This window comes from Dipodomys ordii, unplaced genomic scaffold, assembly GCF_000151885.1.
Source record: "Dipodomys ordii isolate 6190 unplaced genomic scaffold, Dord_2.0 Scaffold37, whole genome shotgun sequence".
In the NCBI taxonomy this organism is placed as follows: Eukaryota; Metazoa; Chordata; class Mammalia; order Rodentia; family Heteromyidae; genus Dipodomys; species Dipodomys ordii.
This window is the reverse complement of record NW_012267253.1, coordinates 14,652,494-14,675,475: the sequence shown is the minus strand read 5'-3', so window position 1 is coordinate 14,675,475 and position 22,982 is coordinate 14,652,494. Positions and strand designations below refer to the sequence as shown.

Here is a 22,982-nt window from a genome sequence, read left to right as displayed (position 1 = left end):
CAGGGACAGTGCCCAGGCCCTGAGTTCAAGCCCCAGGACTGTCCTAAAAGGAGAAAAAAGTTCAATACCAGCCATATCATACAAATCCAAGAGATTCATATCTCAGTTAATAGCAAAAAGCTAGAAGTTGAATTGTGGCTCAAGCAGTAAAGTCCCAAATTTGAGTGAAAAAGTCAAGCAAGAATTTAAAGTCCCAAGTTCAAGTCCCAGTACCAGCACTCCCTCCACTAAAAAAATAAAAAAAATTGCATAGATCTGCATGTTTAAAACCTACTTATTATCCCACTGGAAATAGCTTATTTATCAAAACAGACTTCAAATAAATGATGAAAAATAGAAAGGAAATTGCAGGGCATCAATAAGCAGTTTGTAAAGAGATATCTCAAGAAGAAAAGCCTCAGTTACAAGGGAGACCTCTTTAGAAACGTAGCAGCCAACCCAAACCTTTGATCTTCTGCCAGCAGGGACAGAGAAAATTTGCCACATCTGAGTCTAACATGGCCATATCTCTCAGGGCTGTTATCACTGCAAGTGCTGGCAAATGTTCTTGACATAAAACAATAGGAATTCTGCTGTCATTTCTGCATTAGCGAGTTATAAAAAGCTCTGAAGAAACCCCAGTAGAAAGGTTTTCATCAAGTGCACAAGAGAAAATAATAAAAGACATAAAAGGGGGCAGATATTTCACAGCAAAATTGTTGCGCCATTGCACTGTACCTAGATTGTGATTGCTGACTTGAAAATACCAGTGATGTTACTAATAATTTTCAAAACAAAGCAAAAACTATATCAAAGACTTAGCTAAAACTTTAGAGCCAAGTTCAAAGAAGTATGGAAGAAGGTGCTTTACTACCTTGTAGTCATAGGAAGTAATTTTCACCTCTTCTCCCTTTGTCTGGTAGAATCTTATCACTTCCACTTGGTTTAGTAAAATTGCTATCTCAAGACAACTTCCTTATGTATTTATAACCTAAACTTCTCACACTAAAACATTGAATAGTAACAATTCTCTTTCAAAAAAAGGGGGAAAAAGAATAACCAAACAATAGTAAAGATGATTCTCTGAGTTTGTGTGTGTGTGTGTGTGTGTGAGAGAGAGAGAGAGAGAGAGAGAGAGAGAGAGAGATTTGTGGCACTTAAATGCAGGGCATGGGTGCTGTCCCTGAGCTCTTTTGCTCAAGGCAAATGCTCTACCACTTTGAACCACAGCTCCACTTCTGGTTCTCTAGTGGTTAATTGGAGACAAGAATCTCACAATTTTCCTGCCCGAGCTGGTTTTTAACCATGATCCTCAGATCTCAGCCTCCTGAGTACCTAGAATTATAGGTGTGAGCCACCAGCACTGGCTTTCTTAGCTTCTAAAAGGGAAGGAAGGAATTGAGTGATCTAATTGATGATAGCTCTTTTTTGTAATCTCTTTCTTCCGAAGTACCATCCTGGGTCTGCCACAATGATAACTGAAGACCTTCTAAATCTGTCTTGGTTTTATGCAAAATTTGCTGTCTAGGAATATAGGTTTTGTGATATTTTTCAATGAAGTTTAGTCTTCACTTGTTAGAGAACACCAAAATTGTGTAATGCTTTTATTTGTTTAACTTAATGTCATGATGTAGAAGATTTGAATTAATACAAAACCATCTCAGAGAAGTAGTTAGTCACATTGGAAATGTTTCATTTCTTAACAAAACCACAGAAGCAGAGCTAAGTATATTATCATTGATGCATACAGTGGCATCTCAGAAATTATTTTATGAGCACTTGTAATAATTTTAAACATTTCCAATATTACCAAAATTAGAATGTTTTTAAGGTTAAAATTCAGCTTAAGAAAAAATATGATCATGTTGGACGTGATGGTTATATCCCTTATAATACCAGCTCATGGGAGACTGAGGTAGGAGGATCATCAGTTTGAGACCTGGGTTACATAGCAAGGCCTTGTTTCAAAACCATAAAAACAGAGAGAACAATCTATGTGTTCACAAGGAACTGAAATTCTGTGCTGGGTGTCTTTGGCAGACATCGACGAGTGTACTGCGGGGACGCACAACTGTAGAGCCGACCAAGTTTGCATCAACTTGAGAGGCTCTTTCACATGTCAGTGCCCTACTGGGTATCAGAAGCGAGGAGAACAGTGTGTAGGTAAGTCTCAGCACTGCAAAGCAATGTCCTATCTTGAGTATCTTCAGACATTCAAAACAAAGCATTCATATACACAAAATGATAGCTAAAACTGCTTTCTCTTTCTCTTTTATTGAAATACTAATCTATTTTCCAACAACCAAGAAACCTTTAAAATTGGGCTTATCTTAAATTTAAAAGTTACAGATTAAAACTGAAACAGAAATCTGGCATATGAGAATGGGATCAAAAAGGCAATAGAAATAATTTTGTATGAGTGAGTGTAGCATTAACACACTTGCTGCTTGGTCATAATTCACTGCCACAAAGCATAGATCATAAGGTAAATAGTGAGGTAGAATCATAGCCCCACCCCTAATTATTTTAAGGACTTGGTTAACTCTCTTAAATTCTCTCTGTCTTGTTGCCTTGCACATAGATCCTGTGGATAATACAAATACCAATCTCAGGAGTTCATATAGGGCTATGCTTAGAATGCCTTCAGGCCCTTAACAATGCATGCTTGACGAGGGCCCGAGAGTGTCAGCTCCCTGAGGGCAGGAGCCAGGTTGGCTTGTGCCGCTCTTAACTCCCCCAGTCCTAGAAGAGTGCCCATAACTGCATGGTAGATGTTTCAAATGAATAGAAGAAGGCATCATGAAGAGGCCAACTGGCAAATAATGAAGTAAAACAAAGCATTTCTGGCTTAATCCTGTATGCCCAGCAGGCAGCTTACAGCTCTATAATTGACTCCCTCCATCCATTTATTTACATACCACCTCTTACCACAGACCAATGGAGAGCCATTATTTTCTCTTAGGAACAGAGGGAGAGAAGGTGGGGACCCGGCAACCAGGATCAATTTTTGTATGAGAATGTGAACTGTTAACATTTGTATGTCGACACTGAGTTCCTTTTCAGCCCTGGACCAGTTCTGCCTGCCATAGCTTGTGCCTAAATGCTGGCATTGAAGCCCAATGCCCTTGAGGAAGGCCTAGTATTTGCAGACAGAAGCTGTGATTTAGGATACAAATGTGCAGAAACTCCATAGACCCACAGTGTTACCTACTCCAGTCCCAACTACTTCTAATTCTAGTTCCCTATATATAGCATCCTACTTCAATGCCTCTACACAAATTCTCAGCACAAGAACATTGCCTGTTAGCAAATCCCAGCTCAGGGTTACCTCCTCTAGGAAATCTTCCATACTCTCAAATATAATTAGTTACCTCTTCCTCACCAAATTATAAACAGGTATTCTTTAAATTCCAATCTTTCAGACCAATATTTCTGTAAAGTATAATACAGATGTTGTGGCAATATCAGATTCTACTTCTAAACATGTACTCTAAATTTCTGTACTTAGTTGTAGATTAGTCCCAATAGGCCACCAGCCAGCAGCAGTCAATAGGTCTCATTCTGGGTAGCACAGTTCTCCCCCTCTTTCTGTATCATTCAGGAGACTGAGATCTGAGTTTTGGGTTTTTGTTGTTTTGTTTTGTTTTGTCGGTCATGGGGCTTGAACTCTGGGCTTGGGCGCTGTCCCTCAGCTCTTCAGCTCAAGGCGAGCACTCTACCACTTGAGCCACAGCACCACTTCTTCTGTATCATTTTCTAATACGGACCTTACCATCTCATGAAGTAATTTATTTTATGCCTATCTTTCTCATGACCTATATCTATCATGCTAAACCTCCAGTGTCAAACACAGTGCTAACAAATAAGTTTGATGAGAATCTGCTGGTTGAGAAGATATGCATCATTTATTCACCATATATATATATAAAGGACTGTGTCCCATATGCTGGGCCATAGAATTGAACATATTGCACAAAACCATGGTTCCCTTGAGGCTATTATAAATGACATATGGTCTATCCAATACTGCTATCTTCCTAAGACACTAGGTGGTATGAGAAAGTACTACACTAAAATTGCTCTTAATTAGTACTAATTTTCCATTCATTCAAATCATGTTTGTTGAACACCTACTATGGCAGCTTTTTTTTCCAAAAATTAAGCATTTGGAAGTGAGCAGACAAAAATCTCTCTCCTACTATCTCTACACCTCAGGGAAAGGAGACAGTTCTTAATTTTACATGAATGATTATGGGAGAGACGAGCAAATAAGGGTATCACATGATGTCAAGGTTTACAAAGAAATATGAAGCAGATTAAGAGAATAAATAGGGTAGAATAATCTATTGTAGATATGTGGGAGATGTAGCCCCCCAGCAGGAGGTCTTAAAACACAATCTTGAGTTTTTTATGGTGTCAGTGATTCATGCCTAGCAATGCAGGGGACTAATATCTGAGGATCAAGATTCAGAGCCAGCCCAGGCAGACAAATCCAAGCAATGGAACAAGGCACTGAGTTCAACCCCCCTCCCTCTTTCTCTCATACACACACACAATTATATACCCTTTGATTAAGGGTATATACCTTGAATAAGGGTATATACCTGCTCTGTTTCAGAAACTTTACCTACATCATGCAATTCTCTTGCATGATCACTTACAGAATAGACAAGTAGAAACTTGAGAAGACCAACCTTGTACTGGTCAGAACAGAGATTCAAACTTAGTTTACCCAGAGGCCACTTGATCACACTGCCTCTCTTTTTAAAAATTCCAACAGAACTCAGCATAGCTTTGCTTTAGTTTGTTTTACTATAAGGCAGGGTAACTATAAAGGTTTACATTGTTGCAGATGCATAATGATTGTTTTAGATTGCACATGCCATATTGGCGTAGTCACAATGTGCAGTCTGAATTAATGACACATTATTATGCTTCAACGATGATCCTAATCTGCAAGTTCTCAGCTGAGCATTTTATGGTTGGAAATATTTATCAGAGAAGGACACAGGGTGGAACACTTCATCAAAATGTCAAAAGGGCATTCTCAATAGGTCACTTGTTTAGCATCCTTTCCTTCCATGGTGTTCTTTCATTTGACCCTCGCAAAAACTTCCAAAGATACACATGGCAAGCCTTCCTATCACAGTGTGCAGAACACTAAGAGAATGAGCATTTAAATGGCTTAGTCATAGTCACCAGCTGAGCACAACCCACTTCTCCTTTCTCTCAGTCTTGTATACATCATTCCTTTCTTCAGTTGCCCTTTTTAATTTTTCTCATTTTAAATAAGCCCTGGCCCCCAAACTGACATTCTTATGTATGTGAAATGGTCTTAACAAGATTCACCCTATCTATCCAGGTTTCTTGACCACTGAAAAGGATGTGCAATCAGTCTCTATTCTTAACATCTTACTTACCTACACAATACTGACCAAAGTATTTCTGAAACACAAACACCCTAATTTTAGCAGGAAGGGAGAGAGGAATGGAATAACAGGGAGCAGAGGGAAAAGGGAAGAATAGAGATGGGAAGAAAAAAGGAAGGAAGAATTATTTTTTTAAATGAGGTCTTCCCTAGATAATGCTTTCTAGATCACCTCTGATGAGAACTTGGTAAGTCAATACTTTGGTTCTCTGTGTGTGTTTGATCACATAGATATAGATGAATGCACGGTGCCTCCATATTGCCACCAAAGATGTGTGAACACACCAGGCTCATTTTATTGTCAGTGCAATCCTGGGTTTCAGTTGGCAGCAAACAACTATACCTGCGTAGGTAAGCCTTTTGTGATTGATTTCTGTCTGTAAGCAAAGAATGGGGGAATGGGCACTGGTGGCTCACACTTGAAATCCTAGCTACTCAGAAGGCTGGAATCTGAAGATTACAGTTTGAAGACAGCCTGGGAAGGAAAGTTCATGAGACTTATCTCCAATAAACTACCAAAAAGCCAGAAATGGAGTTGTGCAACTCAAGTAGTAGAGCACTAACCTGGAGCAAAAGAAGCTCAGAGAGCAACCGTGCCCTGAGTTTACACCCCAGGACCAGCACCAAAAAAGGAAAGAAAAGGGAGGAAGGAAGGGAGGAAGGGAGGGAGGGAGGGAGGGAATAGAGAAAGAAAGAAAGAAAGAAAAAGAAAGAAAGAAAGAGGGAGGGAGGGAGGGAGAAAGAAAGAATGGGGGTTGAATATGGTCAAAGTATTTGACATGCATGTGTGAAAATAAAATAATAAAACCTATTAAAGGTGAGGAATAGGAAAAAATAATCAGAATAGAGAGGTAAATTTGATCAAATCATATTATATGCATGTATGGACATATCACAGTGAACCCCCTTGTACAATTACTATATGCTAATAAAAGAAAATGGGAGGGAGAAGGGAGGCCTTCCAGGCATAGTAGAGCATGCTATAATACCAGCTCTTTAGGAGGCAGAGGCAGGAGGATTGATATAGTTCAAGGGAAGTTTAGGCAAAGGTAATAGTAACAGTAAGACTCTATTTCCAAAAAAAAGCTAAAACAAAAAAGCTCAAGTAGCAGAGCACTTGCTGAGCATGAGGCCCTGAGATCAATTCACAGCAATTTTTTTTAATTGCATACTATGGTATTTCTAGTTTTCTGTTTCTGAGGGAACTGGTTTCATCATTCCATTAAGCAATCATAAAGCTGAAAAACAATAGTTAATCTGTTTCTCAAAACACATCAAGATGTGAATGGAAAACTTTTTGAACCCCAGTTTTAGTTTTACACTGTGAGTGTATCAAAACAAATGCTTTTAGAAGTGCAGATCAATGGATGGACATACATTCATCAGTTAGTCAACAGTGTATGATATACATGCTGAAGGTGCCAAAGGGGTTGCTGGACGTTAAAGTACATTAACTTTCCACTGAAAGTGCATCTGAGTTTTTACATGCTGCTTCTCCTCTTTCAGAATGCAGTGTCACAGCACACAATTATAACATTTGCCTGACATGGAAAAAATCTAGTGCAGGGAAAAAAAATGCTTTTTCACAATATTTTCAGTGCCTTAGAGCATTGCAAAACTCTCTATGGGTCTCAAAGGCATATGTTATAATTGTAATGGAATTTAACAGAAACCATTTAAAAAGTAATAAATAGCATAGATAAATCTTCACCACAGCATGCTGAGAGACTATATCACTATGAGTGTCTTATAACAATTATTTATAGACCTGGCATTTTGAAGCCAAACAACAAAAGAAAATAGATCCTGGAATGTGTATTTATTAGGAGCATTAAATTCTTTTGGGAAGACTTATCAAACATAAAACTAACTGTCATTCCTAGGGGAAAATATTCTTCTATTTCTAAAACAAGGATATGACAGACCTTTAAAGTTGTTCCAACAAATATGAAACTGAATGGATGTTCTCCAATGAGCTTCTGCAAGGCAAAGAATTCAGCTGGGGAATTACTCACTTATCATCAGATGATATGGGTACAAAAAAAAGGGAGGATATATATATATATATATATATATATATATATTTTAAACTTTCCTTGCAGATATCAATGAATGTGATGCCAGCAACCAATGTGCTCAGCAGTGCTACAACGTTCTTGGTTCATTCATCTGTCAGTGCAACCAAGGGTATGAGCTGAGCAGTGACAGGATCAGCTGTGAAGGTAAAAGGCTTTCCAAATCATGTGCAAGAGGAGTCATCTTTGTCACTGGTTTTGCTTTATCTCATGTGTATGATCAGAAATTCTATTCTGGAAATTCTATTCTAAAATAAAATTCATGTTCTTCAGGTATAACCTTGGCTTTTTAACATACTACTGAAAGCCAATAAAAAAATAAGATTGAAATATTAGCGGCAGGTTGGTTATAATCATTAGAAAGGAAGATCTATTGGTTTGCATCTCAAGGTGTGGTATGGGCATCTCCTTGGAGCTCGTGATTCAGAAGTTGAGACCTCAACCCAGACTTCCCGAGTCAGAATCTGTATTTAACAAGAATGTCAGGTAGTTGGCATGCATACTTAGGTTTGAGAAGACCCAAGGACATGTCAAAACATTACAAAAAAAAAAAAAAACAAGGGAAAGTATTTCTTATACTGCCTGCAATGCAGTTTAAGATGTCTTGTTCTGCCCTTCAAAGCAAGGTATAGGAATACAGCTGTTCAGAAATACAAAGCATTTTTTTTACCCTGAAGGCTGGATCCTGTCAAGATTTCACCTCTAGTAACTTGCACAGGGATGGTCTTGGAGTTCAAACCTTCGCAGCAGTCACCCAATTCCTGAGAAGGCAGACACAAATCTGCTTCCAGTTGGCTCTGCAGAGCCAAAGTGAAGAGCATCCACCATAAGCCAGTTCAGTCTCTGTACCCAGCTAGCATAATTAGCCCCAGGGTTGGCCACACTGTTGGCAAAGATTCCATGAAGTTGATGTGAGAGAAACCATCTATGTTGTGAAGAGAGGAAAATGAGCTGATAGTATTAGATGTAGCCCTTGAGTTCCTGATAAAAAACCTTGTTTTTCTTCTGTTTTCCAGTTGGTAATCTTTTTACTCTCTTCAGCTCACTTAAAATATTTATTTCTAAAGTAGTAACATGCAAGTTTTTCAACGTGGTGTCCTTGCTTTTGTCTAATGACACAGACATTGATGAATGCAGAACATCAAGCTACCTGTGTCAATATCAATGTGTCAATGAACCTGGAAAATTCTCATGTATGTGCCCCCAGGGATATCAAGTGGTGAGAAGTAGAACATGTCAGGGTAAGTTCATTGCTTTCATACATGTGAAGTGTTCTGTTTTAGCCAGGAAAAACATAGGAGAAGTAATAGGATTCTGCGCAGTCTTGAACAAATCATCAAACTTTTCTAAGCATCAGTTTTCTCTGTTTGGAAAAAGGGAAGTATGAAAAGTAACATGTATAAATAATTTATAATCTGCAAACCTTGAACAATTAGTGTTTTTATGAAATCTACTTAGCAATGTAAATGAGTAATACTAACTTTTCTCTAGAGGGTCCAATCAGAATTGGAAAGATTGCACAAAAGGATAGTAAAATCTTTTGTTTAAATAAAGGAAAACATCAAGGACAAAATGTCATTATTTGTATAATAAACATATTTATATACATGTTATATAAATGTTAATTATGGCAAAACATTGCATTCCAATGGGTTTACATGTTAAACCTAATTCAGGAAAATGTTAGTGAGATATTTTAACCAATTTCTCTGGAGTTCTTAAAGCAATGGTCTATGTTTCTGATCATAAATGAATTTAATACTCAACAAAGAAACAAATTAGTGTACAATGAGATCTGAATTTTCTAGTCTGGATATACAAAATCATTTATATCTTATTAAAGTAGAAAATACACTGAAATCACATATGGGGGTTATAAGTATTGTGTTGAAAGTAAAATTGAAGGTTTTTATTTTCCTTCCTCCAAAAGGCTTGTCTTGGATATGAAATAACTGTTCTACTTTCCATAGGTTTGCAAAAATGAGTACTGTGTGTGCATGTGGGGGGGGGAGGGAAGGGAGAGAGGGGTGAAGGGAAGGAAGAAGCAAGGAAGCATGGGAGGGAAAAGAAAAGAGGAGATAAAATATACATGCAGACATATGTTCATCTAATATTTAATGCTATTAATTTCTGAAAAACTTTTCAGAATGATCAAGCTGTTAATTATGCTAGGCTCTAAATTATTGTAAGTAATTATTTAGTAATAAAGTTTCAGCATTGTTTCCTTATGCCACTGTTGGACTACATATTATAAAAACCAGTCTCAGTTTTCCCTGTAGCTAAATACTTTATTTTTTTAAAGGAGGGAGGGGAGGGAGAAAATATAAAAGGGGTCAGTTGTGACTTTTGAGGAATCTAGGTTTTCTGCCTTCAGTTGTAGTCAGTCCAAGAAAAGACTTCTTATAACTGACACTTGGAAAGTGTATAGCTTTTCCATTCTCTTCCTGGATAACAGATAAGTTTTGCTAGTTAGAAGCTAAAATAATTTTTTTCCCATCAAAGATAGAATTTTTTCCTATTTATTTCCTTACAATGTTAAGATGCCTATCACTATGCAAACCTGAACTGGCCACTTATTTGTTTTTCCTTCATTTAAAATGGAGCTAGTATCTTTCTTGCTCATCTCTAAAATGTAAGGAGCAGCTTAATTTCCTTATGTTTATCAAAGCTATAAACTCCTGTGCATTAATACTAGGTGGTGATTAAGAGGTGATAGAAGCCCTTACTCCAAAAGAATGAATAATCTAATAGGATTTTTAATGCAAAGAATTTAATAATGCCAAGCAGAAAGTAATAAAGACCCTAAAAGGTAAGACCATATATGAGAGCATATTCCAGTGCCTGGTCTTTACATGGCCTATAACAATGACTCAGTAAATTACTTGTGGAACAGGAAAATTAATGAATTTGAACTGGATAAATATAAAATGGAAAAGAAGATATACTTAAGTAGGGAAGTAGATATTAATTGCTACTGTTGTTATAAAAGTATGACTTGCAGTGGCTCATACCTGTAATCCTAGATCTACTCAAGAAACTTGTCAGCCTGGGCAGGAAAGTTTGTGTGACTCTTATCTCCAAATAAACACCAAAAAGCTGAAAGCAGAGCTGTGGCTCAAGTGATAGAGTGATAGCCTTGAGTGAAAAAGCTCAGGCCCTGGCCTGAGTTCAATTGCCTGGCAGCAACTATATAAAAGAAGTAATTGCACCCAGGCCCTGAGCTCCAGTACTGGCACACACAAAAAAGTATGACTTGCTAGTAAACTGTCTTTCCAAATGTCATCTAGGATTTCCTAATAGGCAAATCTAAAATCAGTCCTTATCCACCCAGGCCTACCTACAGCCCTCCTTCCCAGAGCATTCCCCTTCTGCTTCTTAGGCACTGCCTTTTCCTGGTGTCCCTCTTACTATCAACAACCCCTTCTTCCACAGAGTCCTTAAATGCTTTGCTTTATACCTCCTGTTCCACTGTGCTTCCTCGGAACCCGGCAATCTTCTCCCAGAGTATCAACTGTCCTTGCATGCTGCTTACTAAAACATTTCTAGCCTTTTCCTTTCAGCTATCCTTCCTGTGGGTTTCGCTAGCTGCTTTCTTATCCTGGAAGGCTTCCCCACCTTACGCATGAAAATTACATCTAGCCATCACCCTTCAAGGCAAGTTGATAAGCCTACTACATCACTGGATTTTCCTAATCTTCAAAGCAGAATTAACCAATTCTTCAAATTCTCTAAAGCATTTACCTATCTGTTTTTAAATTCAGCTTTATTTTATAAGTAAATGCTGCCACATCTATTTTTGCAACTAAATTAGCATCTCTCTAGTGCCAAAAACTGTTGGGTTTTTTTTTTGTTTGTGTTTCACTTTTCTGTAAGACCTACTGTTTTACATTTGGCTTTGAATACAACAGGTGAACAATTGGGATTTCTTTTATTTTATTTTATTGTAAAGGTGATGTACAGAGGGGTTACAGTTACATAAGGTAATGAGTACATTTCTTTTCTAACAGTGTTTCCCCTTCCCTTGTTTTCTCCTGCTTTCCCTTTTTCCCTGTTACACTCCCCCCACAAGTTGTAAAGTTCATTTCCAACATAGTATCTAGTGAGTATTGATGTTGCATTGGTTCATCTTTTTTTATTTCTTTTTTTATTATGAAAATACTATACTGAGGAGTTACAATTACATGGACAAGATAATGAGTACATTTCTTACCAAGCATTGTTGCCTCCTCCTTTGTTTCCCCTTCCTATCCCTTCCCATCTCCCCCCCCCCTTCCCAGCTCCCCCTCCATCCCCCATCCTTCCCCCCTTCCTCCCTCCCCTCCCCCAAAGTTGTAAAGTTCGTTTTTCAACATAACGACTTGTACATCTCATTGTTGCAATGGGTTCACCTGTATCCCTATTTAAACAATTTGTTTTTGTCCTTCCCCTCCACAAATTATACCAACATCAAATACAGTGAAAGCAGGGGTTATACCGTGGGGGAGGGACATACAAAGCAACAAAGAAATCATCTTATAAATATGTTAGAAACAATCACATGAAGAAAAAAACATTTGAATACATATCTTGGGTTCGTTTCACCTAACATCAACTTATCTGACTTTTTCTGCTTATCTGAGACATATACTAGATATTGCAAATAAGGGAAACTCTGGGACCTAGGTTTCTTTGGGCCTGGCTTACTTCACTTAATATAATTTTTTCCAAGTCTTTCCATTTCCTAACAAATGGGGCAATGTCATTCTTTCTGATAGAGGCATAGAATTCCATTGTGTATACATACCACATTTTCTTGATCCATTCATCTACTGAGAGGCATCTGGATTGGTTCCATATCTTAGCAATGGTAAATAATGCTGCAATAAACATAGTTGTGCTGGTAGCTTTAGTATGGTCTTGTTTGTGAACATTTGGGTAAATGCCCAAAAGTGGGATTGCTGGGTCATAGGGGAGCTCTATGTGGAGTCTTTTGGTTCACCTTTTGTCCCACCATTTCTGTGATTCCATTTTCCTTCCCCAAATCAGATAAACTTATATACAAGGCAAAGGGTTCTAAAAATCAGAAATAGTGACCACAGAGAATAAACCAGGGTGGGTGGGGAATGAAAAACAAAAGAAATAACTGCAAACAGTACACTAAATTTTTTTTTTTTGGTTGTGGGGCCTGAACTCTGAGCCTGGGCACTGTCCCTCAGCTCTTCAGCTCAAGGCTAGCGTTCTACCACTTGAGCCACAGCGCCACTTCCGGCTTTTTTCTCTCTGCTTATGTGGTGCTGAGGAATCGAACCCAGGGCCTCGAGCATGCAAGGCAAGCGCTCTACCACTGAGCCACCTTCCCAGCCCCCACTAAATTTTTTAAAAAAAGAAATAAACAACTGATTCTTGATAATATATTATGACTTGACACATATTAATCTGACCAAGATGCCTCAGCTGCATCTGTCCTGATGTTATAAAGTAACTTCAGATCCCACCCAGTCGAGCATAGCCCATACCCACACACCTCCTTACTACAAACAAGAATCTGCCACTCAAACTTTTCATAGATCCATTGTTTTTTTGTTGTTGTTTTTGTTTTTGGGGGGTTGGGGGGTCCAGTCGTGGGGCATGAACTCTGGGCCTGGCCGCTGTCCCTCAGCTCTTCAGCTCAAGGCTAGCGCTCTACCACTTGAGCCACAGTGCCACTTCCGGCTTTTTTCTTTTTGCTTATGTGGTGCCGAGGAATCGAACCCAGGGCCTCGGGCATGCAAGGCAAGCGCTCTACCACTGAGCCACCTTCCCAGCCCGATCCATTGTTTTTTTAACCCTTTGTCTCTACAGATATAAATGAGTGTGAGACTACCAATGAATGCCGAGAGGATGAAATGTGCTGGAATTATCATGGTGGCTTTCGTTGTTACCCACGAAACCCTTGTCAAGATCCCTATGTTCTAACATCAGAGAAGTAAGAATCATTAGAAATTTTGAAAGTAGGAGTTTTCTGGTTTTCCCAAGCCAAACCAGTGAATACTTTCTGTTTGTCTCTGCAGCCGATGTGTTTGCCCAGTCTCAAATGCTATGTGTCGAGAGCTGCCCCAGTCCATAGTCTACAAGTACATGAGCATCCGATCTGATAGGTCTGTGCCATCAGATATCTTCCAGATACAGGCCACAACCGTCTATGCCAACACCATCAATTCTTTTCGGATTAAATCTGGAAATGAAAATGGGGAGTTCTACCTACGAGTAAGTATCTTGGAGGAGGCATTAGGTGTTGAGAAAAAGGTAGCAGTTTGTTGTCATATAGCATACCCATGGGAGGAAAGCTAGTTTTTAAAGAGCTTTATGTGTAAGCATTATCTCATTTAATACTCCTGGTACTACTGTCAGGTATTAATATTGATCACCTTTCACAGAAAAGAAAAGTGAGACTCAAAGAGACTAAATGCTTCCCTAAAGACACACTTATTCCAAGCTGCACACTCTAATAGGGCTGTGTGTGACTGCCAACACACACATACACACACACACACACACACACACAACCCAAGTAAGTATCACAAATCAATAACATTTAATTTAATAATATTTGCTTAAGTTTCTGGAGAGTTTTTCAAATATCATTAATTCCTTGTTGCTATATTTGCAGGAAAGTTTAGATTTGCACACATATTAGACCCCTGCAATCTCTGAGACGTGAACCACTGCCCTGCACAAAGCACTATGTCAGTAGTTGTACCCTTTGTGCAAACTTTAGACAGACATTGTGGGCTCTCTCAGGTCTTTTCTTTGCCTTCAACTGGCCATGTGAAATCTTATTTCTGAATTCAGTCATTTCTTTTTTACAATGTCTCCTGGATTATCTTTGCTCCCACTGCCTGGCCTTGAAGTTGTTCCCATTACCTCCCTAACTCCTCCAGAGTTGTACAAATTAATCTTCCTAACTCCAATGTTTCAGCCTTTCAGTTTTCTGTGCAAAAATCTCAGCAAGTTCATTTTAGGTTAAAATTCTGACACGTTTTAAATATAGCTCACCACTTCATATGAACGTGATGGCAGGGTTACGGAAACGGTTTCATGCTAAAGATGTTAGTCATCCAGTTACAATTTTCTCAAAACTCCTTTGGGTATTCTTCATTTTCAATCAAATTCTCAAGTAAATATTTCATTTTGAGAATATGAAAGTACATTGGGACATTCATTCTTGTGATAAAGTTTACACATTTTTTATGCTTACACATTTATCTTGTTCTTTGATATATTTTCTTCCCTTCCAACTCCAGAATAACATGATTCCATTTCTTTGTCAGTAAGTTAGAAATTATTAATTTCTCATGACCAACTTCTGAAGAGAAAAACTTAACTCCAAGTATAATCTATTGTATGAAGAAGATAAACTACTCTAAGACTTGATGTTTTAAACTTGAGGTATATTAGATATTTGAAGAAATCTCCTCTAAATGAGATTTACATAGCTCAACTAAATAATTCCAATCCAGACATTATTGGTAAATTCATGGTAATAAAATAGATTTATCTTAACAATCATCTTCAGTAATAACTTTCTATTTTGAACTGTTAGCCATGACTTAATAAAATAAAATTTCCTAACAGAATCATTGAGCAGCAGAATCAATAAACAACCCAAACATGGCTCTGTTGGAACCCCAGCATGTTCTTCCTCTGCAGCAAATACAGCACTTGGAAGGTTACTTTGTATTCACATCTGTATTTATTGGCCTATTGTTTTCCATTATAAATACTAATTGTCAGGTTTTTAGGATAAGGAAGGAATTTTTTGGGGGGAGGGGTCCGGTCGTGGGGCCTGAACCCTGGGCCTGGGCGCTGTCCCTCAGCTCTTCAGCTCAAGGCTAGCGCTCTACCACTTGAGCCACAGCGACACTTCTGGCTTTTTTTTTTCTGCTTATGTGGTGCTGAGGAATCGAACCCAGGGCCTCATGCATGCAAGGCAAGCACTCTACCACTGAGCCACCTTCCCAGCCCCAATTGTTAAGGTTTTTTTGTGTTTTTTTTTTTGGTCGGTCGTGGGGCTTGAACTCTGGGCCTGGGCGCTGTCCCTCAGCTCTTCAGCTCAAGGCGAGTACTCTACCACTTGAGTTACAGCGCCACTTCCGGTTTTCTGGTGGTTTATTGGAGATAGGAGTCTCACGGTCTCTCCTGCCCTGGCTGGCTTTGAACCGCGATCCTCAGATCTCAGCCTCCTGAGTAGCTAGGATTACAGGCGTGAGCCACCAGCACCTGGCCAATTGTTAGGTTTTTTAAAAAGAGGTAGCCAAGTAAAAACAGCACCAGGCACGTGGTATTCAGGTAAGGGGTAGATTTATTCATCGTTCAGGCTGGCACCAGGCCATGTTGGCCCTCCACATGAAGGGGAAAGGCCTGGGAAAGACCTGGGAAAAAGAGCTGGGAAAGGGAGAGCTGGGAAAAGAGCTAAGAGAGCTGGGAAAGAGCTGAGAAGAGAGAGAGCTAGGAAAGAGGGGGTGTGAGCCTGGGCTAGGCCTTATCTAGGGTATGGGTGGAGAAAGGTGTGGCCACATCAAATTCAGAGGTGACCTCAGGGGATGCAGATGTGACTTCTTCCAGGTGTCCCAGTTGCCTAGGTAATGCAAGTACTGGGTGGAGACTTTGCTGCGAGGAGGGTGAAGTCTGCTTGCCATCCAGGAGCAGACCTTACACTAATCACATTTTTCTCCAGTAAAATCCTTTTTTTCATGAATTATATAAAGCATTGTCAATTTTAATAATTCCAGCATTAAAGAACTTTAAATTATTTGAAGGTTAAAAACTACTCACAATAATAAAATTCTATTTCAAGATTACTTATCAAATAATTGAAAAAAAATCTTATCACATTTCCACATTGAAATTCTACTTATATTGTACAAATTTAGACACAAAAATTAGCTAACAGTTAGGTACCTGTGGGTCATTACTATATTCCTGGCTACTCCAGAGCTTGAGATCTGAGGATCACAGTTCTAAGCCAACCAAGAGACAAAACCAATAGACACTTATCTGTACTGACCCAGCAGCCAGAACTGAATGCAGAGCTTAAGAGAGAGAGTACTAGCCATGAGCAAAAGAAGCCAATGAGAGCAAGAGGCCCTGAGTTCAAGCTCTAATGCCAGCGTGCGCGCATGTGCGCGCACACACACACACACACATAAAGAAATAATAATCTATCAGCAGACCTTAGTTAAGCACCTACTATATTCCCAGTTCCATACTAGCAGCTATTAGAAATTAAGACATTCAATGTACTGATTTCACCAAATTTCAGTATTACTGTGAAGCAAAAGTTAACATCAATGAATAAAGAAGGAGCCAAGTATATGTTTCATTTATGCTCTCAAGATATCAAAAAATTAACAGAAAAGAAGCTTGGTAGTCATGAGAGCTGATGTAACCATTAAAGGATATTTGGGATATGGAATCCTCCTTATATTTCTTTTAGGAGGATACTGAGATCTTTCCTAAAAGGAGAACATATTATAAAGGAGTCATACATGAAATTGAGTTAGGGTTTCATCTGTCCCCAGTACATGGGTTTCTTTACTGAGCCATGGTTTTATACAAAGCCCTATCATCACCTGGCATATTACTCACTTAATTGTGTCGCTGTAATGCTAACCAAACAAACTCATGTGTTCACTTTTCTATTCTTGGCACATATAATAGTGCCTAGCACATAGCAGATGCTCAAAAATACTTTACATATTTACTTGGATTACTAGGGATGGAACTCAAGGTTTGACACTTGCTACACAGGCACTCTACCACTCGAGTCATGTCTCCAGCCCCCAAAAATGTTTGTGCCATTCCTTGGGCTTGAACTCGGGACCTGGCACTGACCCTGAAGTTTTTTGCTCAAGGCTAGCACTCTACCACTTGAGCCACAGTTCTTTTTGACTTTTTAGTGATTAATGCAGACAGTCTCATGGATTTTCCTACCTAATATGGCTTCAAACTTTGATCCCTCAGATCTCAGCCTCTTGAGTAGCTAAGATTACAGGTGTGTGTCACCAGCACCTCACATATTCTTTAAATAATCCAATCAGTACCTTCAAAGTATTACTATTACTTACAATTATTACCTACAAGAGGAAACTACCAAATGAAGATTCTGGATGCATAACAATGATTACAACCAAGCCATTTCCTGCATTACTGAAGCTTATGGTAAAATGAACAAGTGCTTAGAAGAGTTGTTAACAAATGTGTAATAAATAAGTAGATCTAACTAAGATAGTAGTAGTCTTGGAGCCACTGAAGAAGTACATTTAAGCTCCAGGATAAATTAGAGAATAACAAATGAAGGGACTATAAAGAAGTCCAGTTTTTCTAGAACTCGTGTGATAGAGGCAGAATAGCCTGAGAAGAGCCTGGAGAGATGAATAGAGTTTAGATGACACAACGCCTCATAGAATATCTAAAGGCTTTCAAGTAATAAACTATTTGGCTTTTCATGTTAAAATAATAGCTGCCCAAAGTGTATATACAGGATTGGAGTAGAGCAGGAACAGAAATGGAAAAAATAGTCATTTATGATTAAAACACACAGACACACACATACATGAAAATATAGAAAGAACTACATTATCTAATAACCCACTTGCTACTGGAAAATTAGAGGAGAAAGATAACTCTCTTCTTTTTCCTGTCTTTCTTTCAGACTATTTCAATGTTCCTCAAGCATCTGAAAGCCTCATGAAAGTGTTACCCTCTATTTTACATCCTTATCCTTATATTCCGTGTAATCCTATATTTCATTTGCCACACTCTATTGAAATTAACTATTTAACTATCTCTTCATCCATTAGGATGTAAACAGATGTACAATGTTAAAATGAAAATTGACAACTTTGTTTGCCAGTTTAAAGATTATCAGATTCCCATCTGATCACTATTCTCTAAAAAGGCTGAAGTATTCAACATAAGGTAGAGAAATGTTAACAAATCAAAAGCAATTTGAAATGTTAAACACTAACATGTGTTAATGGGAAGTGTGGGGTTTTTTTAATAAAAAAAAAGACAGAAAAACATTTTGAAAAGCCAAGTTCTTGTAACTTGAGCTAATGACATAGGTGGACACAAAGGTTAATGATAAAAAGGATTCAAACCAAGTACACTAAGTAGAAGCTGTTTTATCCCACTACTGCTCTAATAATAAATAACAGAAACACTAATCCAAGAAGAATTATTCTCTCAGTCTTTCTTCTCTCTTTCATTATAGCAAACAAGTCCTGTGAGTGCCATGCTTGTGCTCGTGAAGTCGCTGTCAGGACCAAGGGAGTATATCGTGAACCTGGAGATGTTGACAGTCAGCAGCATAGGGACCTTCCGCACAAGCTCAGTGTTAAGATTGACAATAATAGTAGGACCATTTGCATTTTAGCCTTTCCTAAGACTCCACCACAGGCATTTAAGTAAGCCAAAGAGCATCATTACCTTAAAGCATTGTTTTATTTATAGATATATCTAGTATATCTATATCTCTATTCTGTACACTCACTTATAATTCAAACAATTACACCATGGTATAAAGTGGGCGTTTAATCTGTAAAGATTCAAAGTTTATCTTTATAACTATGTGTAAATTAGACATTAATCCACTAAACTGGTCTTCTTTAAGAGGTCTAAGCATAGGTTATTTTCCTGTAAAAAATGATACCACGCAATGATGGTCTTTGGTGCCTAGGAGAGCTCCACTAACCATCTCAGAGGAAGCAGTTGTCATAACATTGAATAGCAAGCAATGCAAGAATGAGTGTTTGAACCACTTTGTAACAAAATGGAAAAAAGTCAATAAAATATATTTCTTTAGAAAAATGGGGATCTACTATATTTGTGTTTTTATTTGCATGATCAGTTCAAAAGTGGTTAGTACACAGTAATAACACTATTGCACTATATGTTGGTTTCTTTAGGCTATTTTAAATTTTATCAAAAATCTTACCAGTAGAAAAAAATAAGGAAAAATTTGCCCCACATTCCCAAAATAAATCATATAACCCCTAAAAAATATTCCATTGGGGAATAGCACATGAGAAAACAAGTAAAAAAAAAAACTTCTAAACAATTTTTGAGTTAGCTTGATGCAGCAAGTTCAGCAAATATACATTCATGAACTTTGGGATTGTTACAAAATGAAGACTAAAGAAAAGGGATTTTACTGGAGAAGTTTTAATTTCTAAATAAGAGTCAAATCATAACACTTCTCAAGCTTAAGAGTAAATTTTTCATCTTTATATTGGTTGCTCACAGAGGAAGAAAACAGAGAGGGTTCTTCTTCCTGGCATTCAGGGTGACCATGAACTTAAGCCAACATCGCTCCTCTCAAGCCTATGAATAAAGTTTATGCCTTCTTCATTGTTTAAAATGTAACTGCTTCACTTTAATGTGTCATATTTTTTAATAAAAATAAATATTCATTTAGAAGATCACTCAATCTTTGAAGGGTTTTTTTTAATGTAGCAAATAACAGCCAATATAATTTTTATATCTCGGGAAAAAGCGTGTGTGTGTGTGTGTGTGTGTGTGTGTGTGTAAATTAAAGATGAAGACACAGAAAGGCTGTTAAAATTATTCAGATTATGCCACTAAAACTATGTACAGCCAATTACTTTTCTACATCAAATTTCAAAATACAATTGAATAACCTCGGTCACCAAGTAACCTCACTGTTAAAACTTCTCAGAGAGTTTACTAAATGTGCAAGAATTGTCAGAAAGCTCACCAAGAGACAGACTTTAAAAAAAAAGTCCTTGTGTGTAAGAGGGATGGGCTTTTCAAGGCTACAGAGGCACAGAAATAGTAAAGAGAGAATAGGTCAGAACAAATTAGTCCCCAGTGCAGCAGGACCACTCTTGCCTGTGTACAGAGTTACCTACAGTACATATAAATTAGGGCTTGATTGAAGCCTCTCCATGTTTAATCAGTCTAGTGATTTTTCTACATTTGGATATAACTCTCAAGTGAGAGCTAAGAATGGTAACATTTAAAAAAAATAGCCTAAGAATTTCTTAGAAGGTATTTTACTCTTAAGTCTCCAGGGAACTATATAAGTAACTAAAATCTTTAAATATTTATGCATAAACCTGGCCCTCCACCCCATCTCCAACACTGAATATATAATATGAACCTACAAAAACCATTGACTCCCAAAATGATGGTTTTCCTTTATCCCAAAGCCTGTTCCTAATCACAAGTCACATAAAGAGTTCTGAGATGCTGACATCCCACTGATGCAATTTCTTTTATTTATTTATTCACTTATCTATTTATTTTATTTTGTATTTTGGGGTTTGTTTTGTTTTGTTGTTGTTTTTTTGTCAGTCATAGGGCTTGAACTCAGGGCCTGGGCACTCTCCCTTAGCATTTTTCAAGGTTAGCACTCTACCACTTTGAGCCACAACGCCATTTCTGGTTTTCTGGTGGTTAATTGGAGATAAGAGTCTCATAGACTTTATTAACCAGAATTGGCTTCAAAACATAATCACATCTCAGCCTCCTGAGTAGCTAGGATTACAGGCATGAGCCACCAGCTCCTGGCTCCTTTTTAAAAAAATATTGTGCAGAGGGGTTACAGTCACATGAGCAAGGTAATGAGTACATTTCCTATCAAGCATTGTTACCTCCTCCTTTGTTTTTCCCCTACCATCCCTTCCTTCCCACCTCCATAACTACACTCCCTCCTCCTTTCCTCACCCACCTAAATTGTAAAATTCGTTTTTCAACATAGTGTCTTGTACATCTCATTGTTACAATGGGTCAACCTGTATCCCTATTTAAGCATTTTGTTTTTTCCCTTCCCCTCCCCAAATTAAAGAAGTGTATATACAAGATCCCATATGCAATAAGGTTTCCCTTATTTGCAATAACTAGTATATGTCTGGGACAAGCAGAAAAGGTCAAAAGCTATGTGCATATGACCAGATAAGATGATGTTAAGCAAAATGAGCCCCAAGATAGGGACACAACTGTTTTTTTTTCTTGCTTGCTATTGTTTTTATAATGTACCATGTGATTTTTTTTGTTTCTTTATATGTTCCTCCCCCACGGTATAACCTCTGTTTTCACTGTATTTGATGTAGGTGTCCTGGCTCCTTTTTTATTTCTAACTCTGGTAAATACATGTCACATGAAATTCACCATTTTAGTGCATATGGTTTTAAGTGTTTCACTGGCACATAGCAGCCCAGAATGTGGTAGGAGTATTGACACTACTTTGCTTCATAGCATTTTCTGTACTGGAAAATAAGGTCATATCCCTTAGCAGTAACTCCTCTCTTTCCTTTGTCACAAACCCAGTGGAGCTGTCACTAATTTATATTCTGTCTCTACAAATCTGCCTGTTATGGACATTTCATATAAACAGGAGCATACACGATATGGTCTTTTGTGTCTGGCTTCTTTTACTCAGCATAATCTTTCCAAAGTTCAACAAGATTGTAGGATGTTTTAGTACTTCACTCATTTCTGTGCCTGAATAATACTTTATTCATCAGTTGATGGACATCAGTTGATAGACAGCTTCCACCTATAAATCCTTTTTATCTTGGTTGTCAAAAAGAAACTGATTCCATCCACTATCCATCCACTAATTTCACAGCTTAACTGATCCATTAAATAGCAAGTATACAAACATAGAAACAAAATTAATTCATAGGAACAAAACATTATAGCTTTGAGAAGCTGTCACATGAGAACTTTAACAGGTACAACCATCCTCACTAAACATAAAAATTTTATGCTTAAGGATGTGAAGGGTAAACAAAGGAGGAGGCTGCAATGCTTGGTAAGAAATGTATGCATTATCCTGCCCATGTAATAGTAACTCCTCTGTACAGCATGTTCACAAATAAAATAAAATTAAAAAAAAGAACCAGCAAAGTAAAAAAAAATTTCATGCTTAATTAAAAGCTTAATGTACTTTGGAATGCAAGTTAAAGACACCATCCAAAATCATATCCAAGCATTAAGAGAAAGCCCTACTTTGTTTCAAACTATGCATGACTCCATCTTTCTGTGCCCCTTGAAAGTCATTGACCTCAACCAGTTCCCATAGTCAGGAATTATAGAAATGATTCATTCTCATTCATCATTATCCTTTTTATCTTAACAAAATTTACTGAGACATTTCTATGGTGATTCTTTCCATCTCTTAACAGTGATGTAGTGTAAAAGAACCAGGAATCTAGTGTCCATTCTAATGTTTACCAGCTGAGAGATTTTGAACAAGTCATTTCAAATCTCACTGTCATGCTTTCATTAGGTATAAAATGAGGATATTTAAGTAAGGTGTTTTTATAGCTTTAATTCCTACATGAGGAGTGCATCAAGAGAAGACACATCTTTCACACAATGAGTACTCTTCAAATGTAGTAGCTGTTAGGAAGCATTGATCATTGGAGGAAGAAAAAATTAACAGCTCCCACTCAAAGACAGATTTTTCACAATGTGGGCTCATAACATGAGAATAAAAGAAATAATCCAAATCC

General features: G+C 37.9%; 1 protein-coding gene across 2 annotated transcripts in view; it reads left to right on the top strand.

Annotated features, from left to right (window-relative positions):
• Positions 1-19,925, top strand: part of Efemp1 (EGF containing fibulin-like extracellular matrix protein 1) — a 61,276-nt gene extending 41,351 nt beyond the window's left edge. For both annotated transcript variants that reach the window (XM_013018005.1, XM_013018004.1), the window contains exons 5-11: positions 2,020-2,142; positions 5,639-5,758; positions 7,510-7,629; positions 8,604-8,723; positions 13,303-13,426; positions 13,512-13,707; positions 18,716-19,925. In XM_013018005.1, coding sequence (XP_012873459.1) covers positions 2,020-2,142; positions 5,639-5,758; positions 7,510-7,629; positions 8,604-8,723; positions 13,303-13,426; positions 13,512-13,707; positions 18,716-18,877 — 965 coding nt within the window. In that variant the 3' untranslated portion in view covers positions 18,878-19,925. The remainder of the gene's footprint in view (positions 1-2,019; positions 2,143-5,638; positions 5,759-7,509; positions 7,630-8,603; positions 8,724-13,302; positions 13,427-13,511; positions 13,708-18,715) is intronic.
• The last annotated feature ends 3,057 nt before the right edge of the window (positions 19,926-22,982 follow it).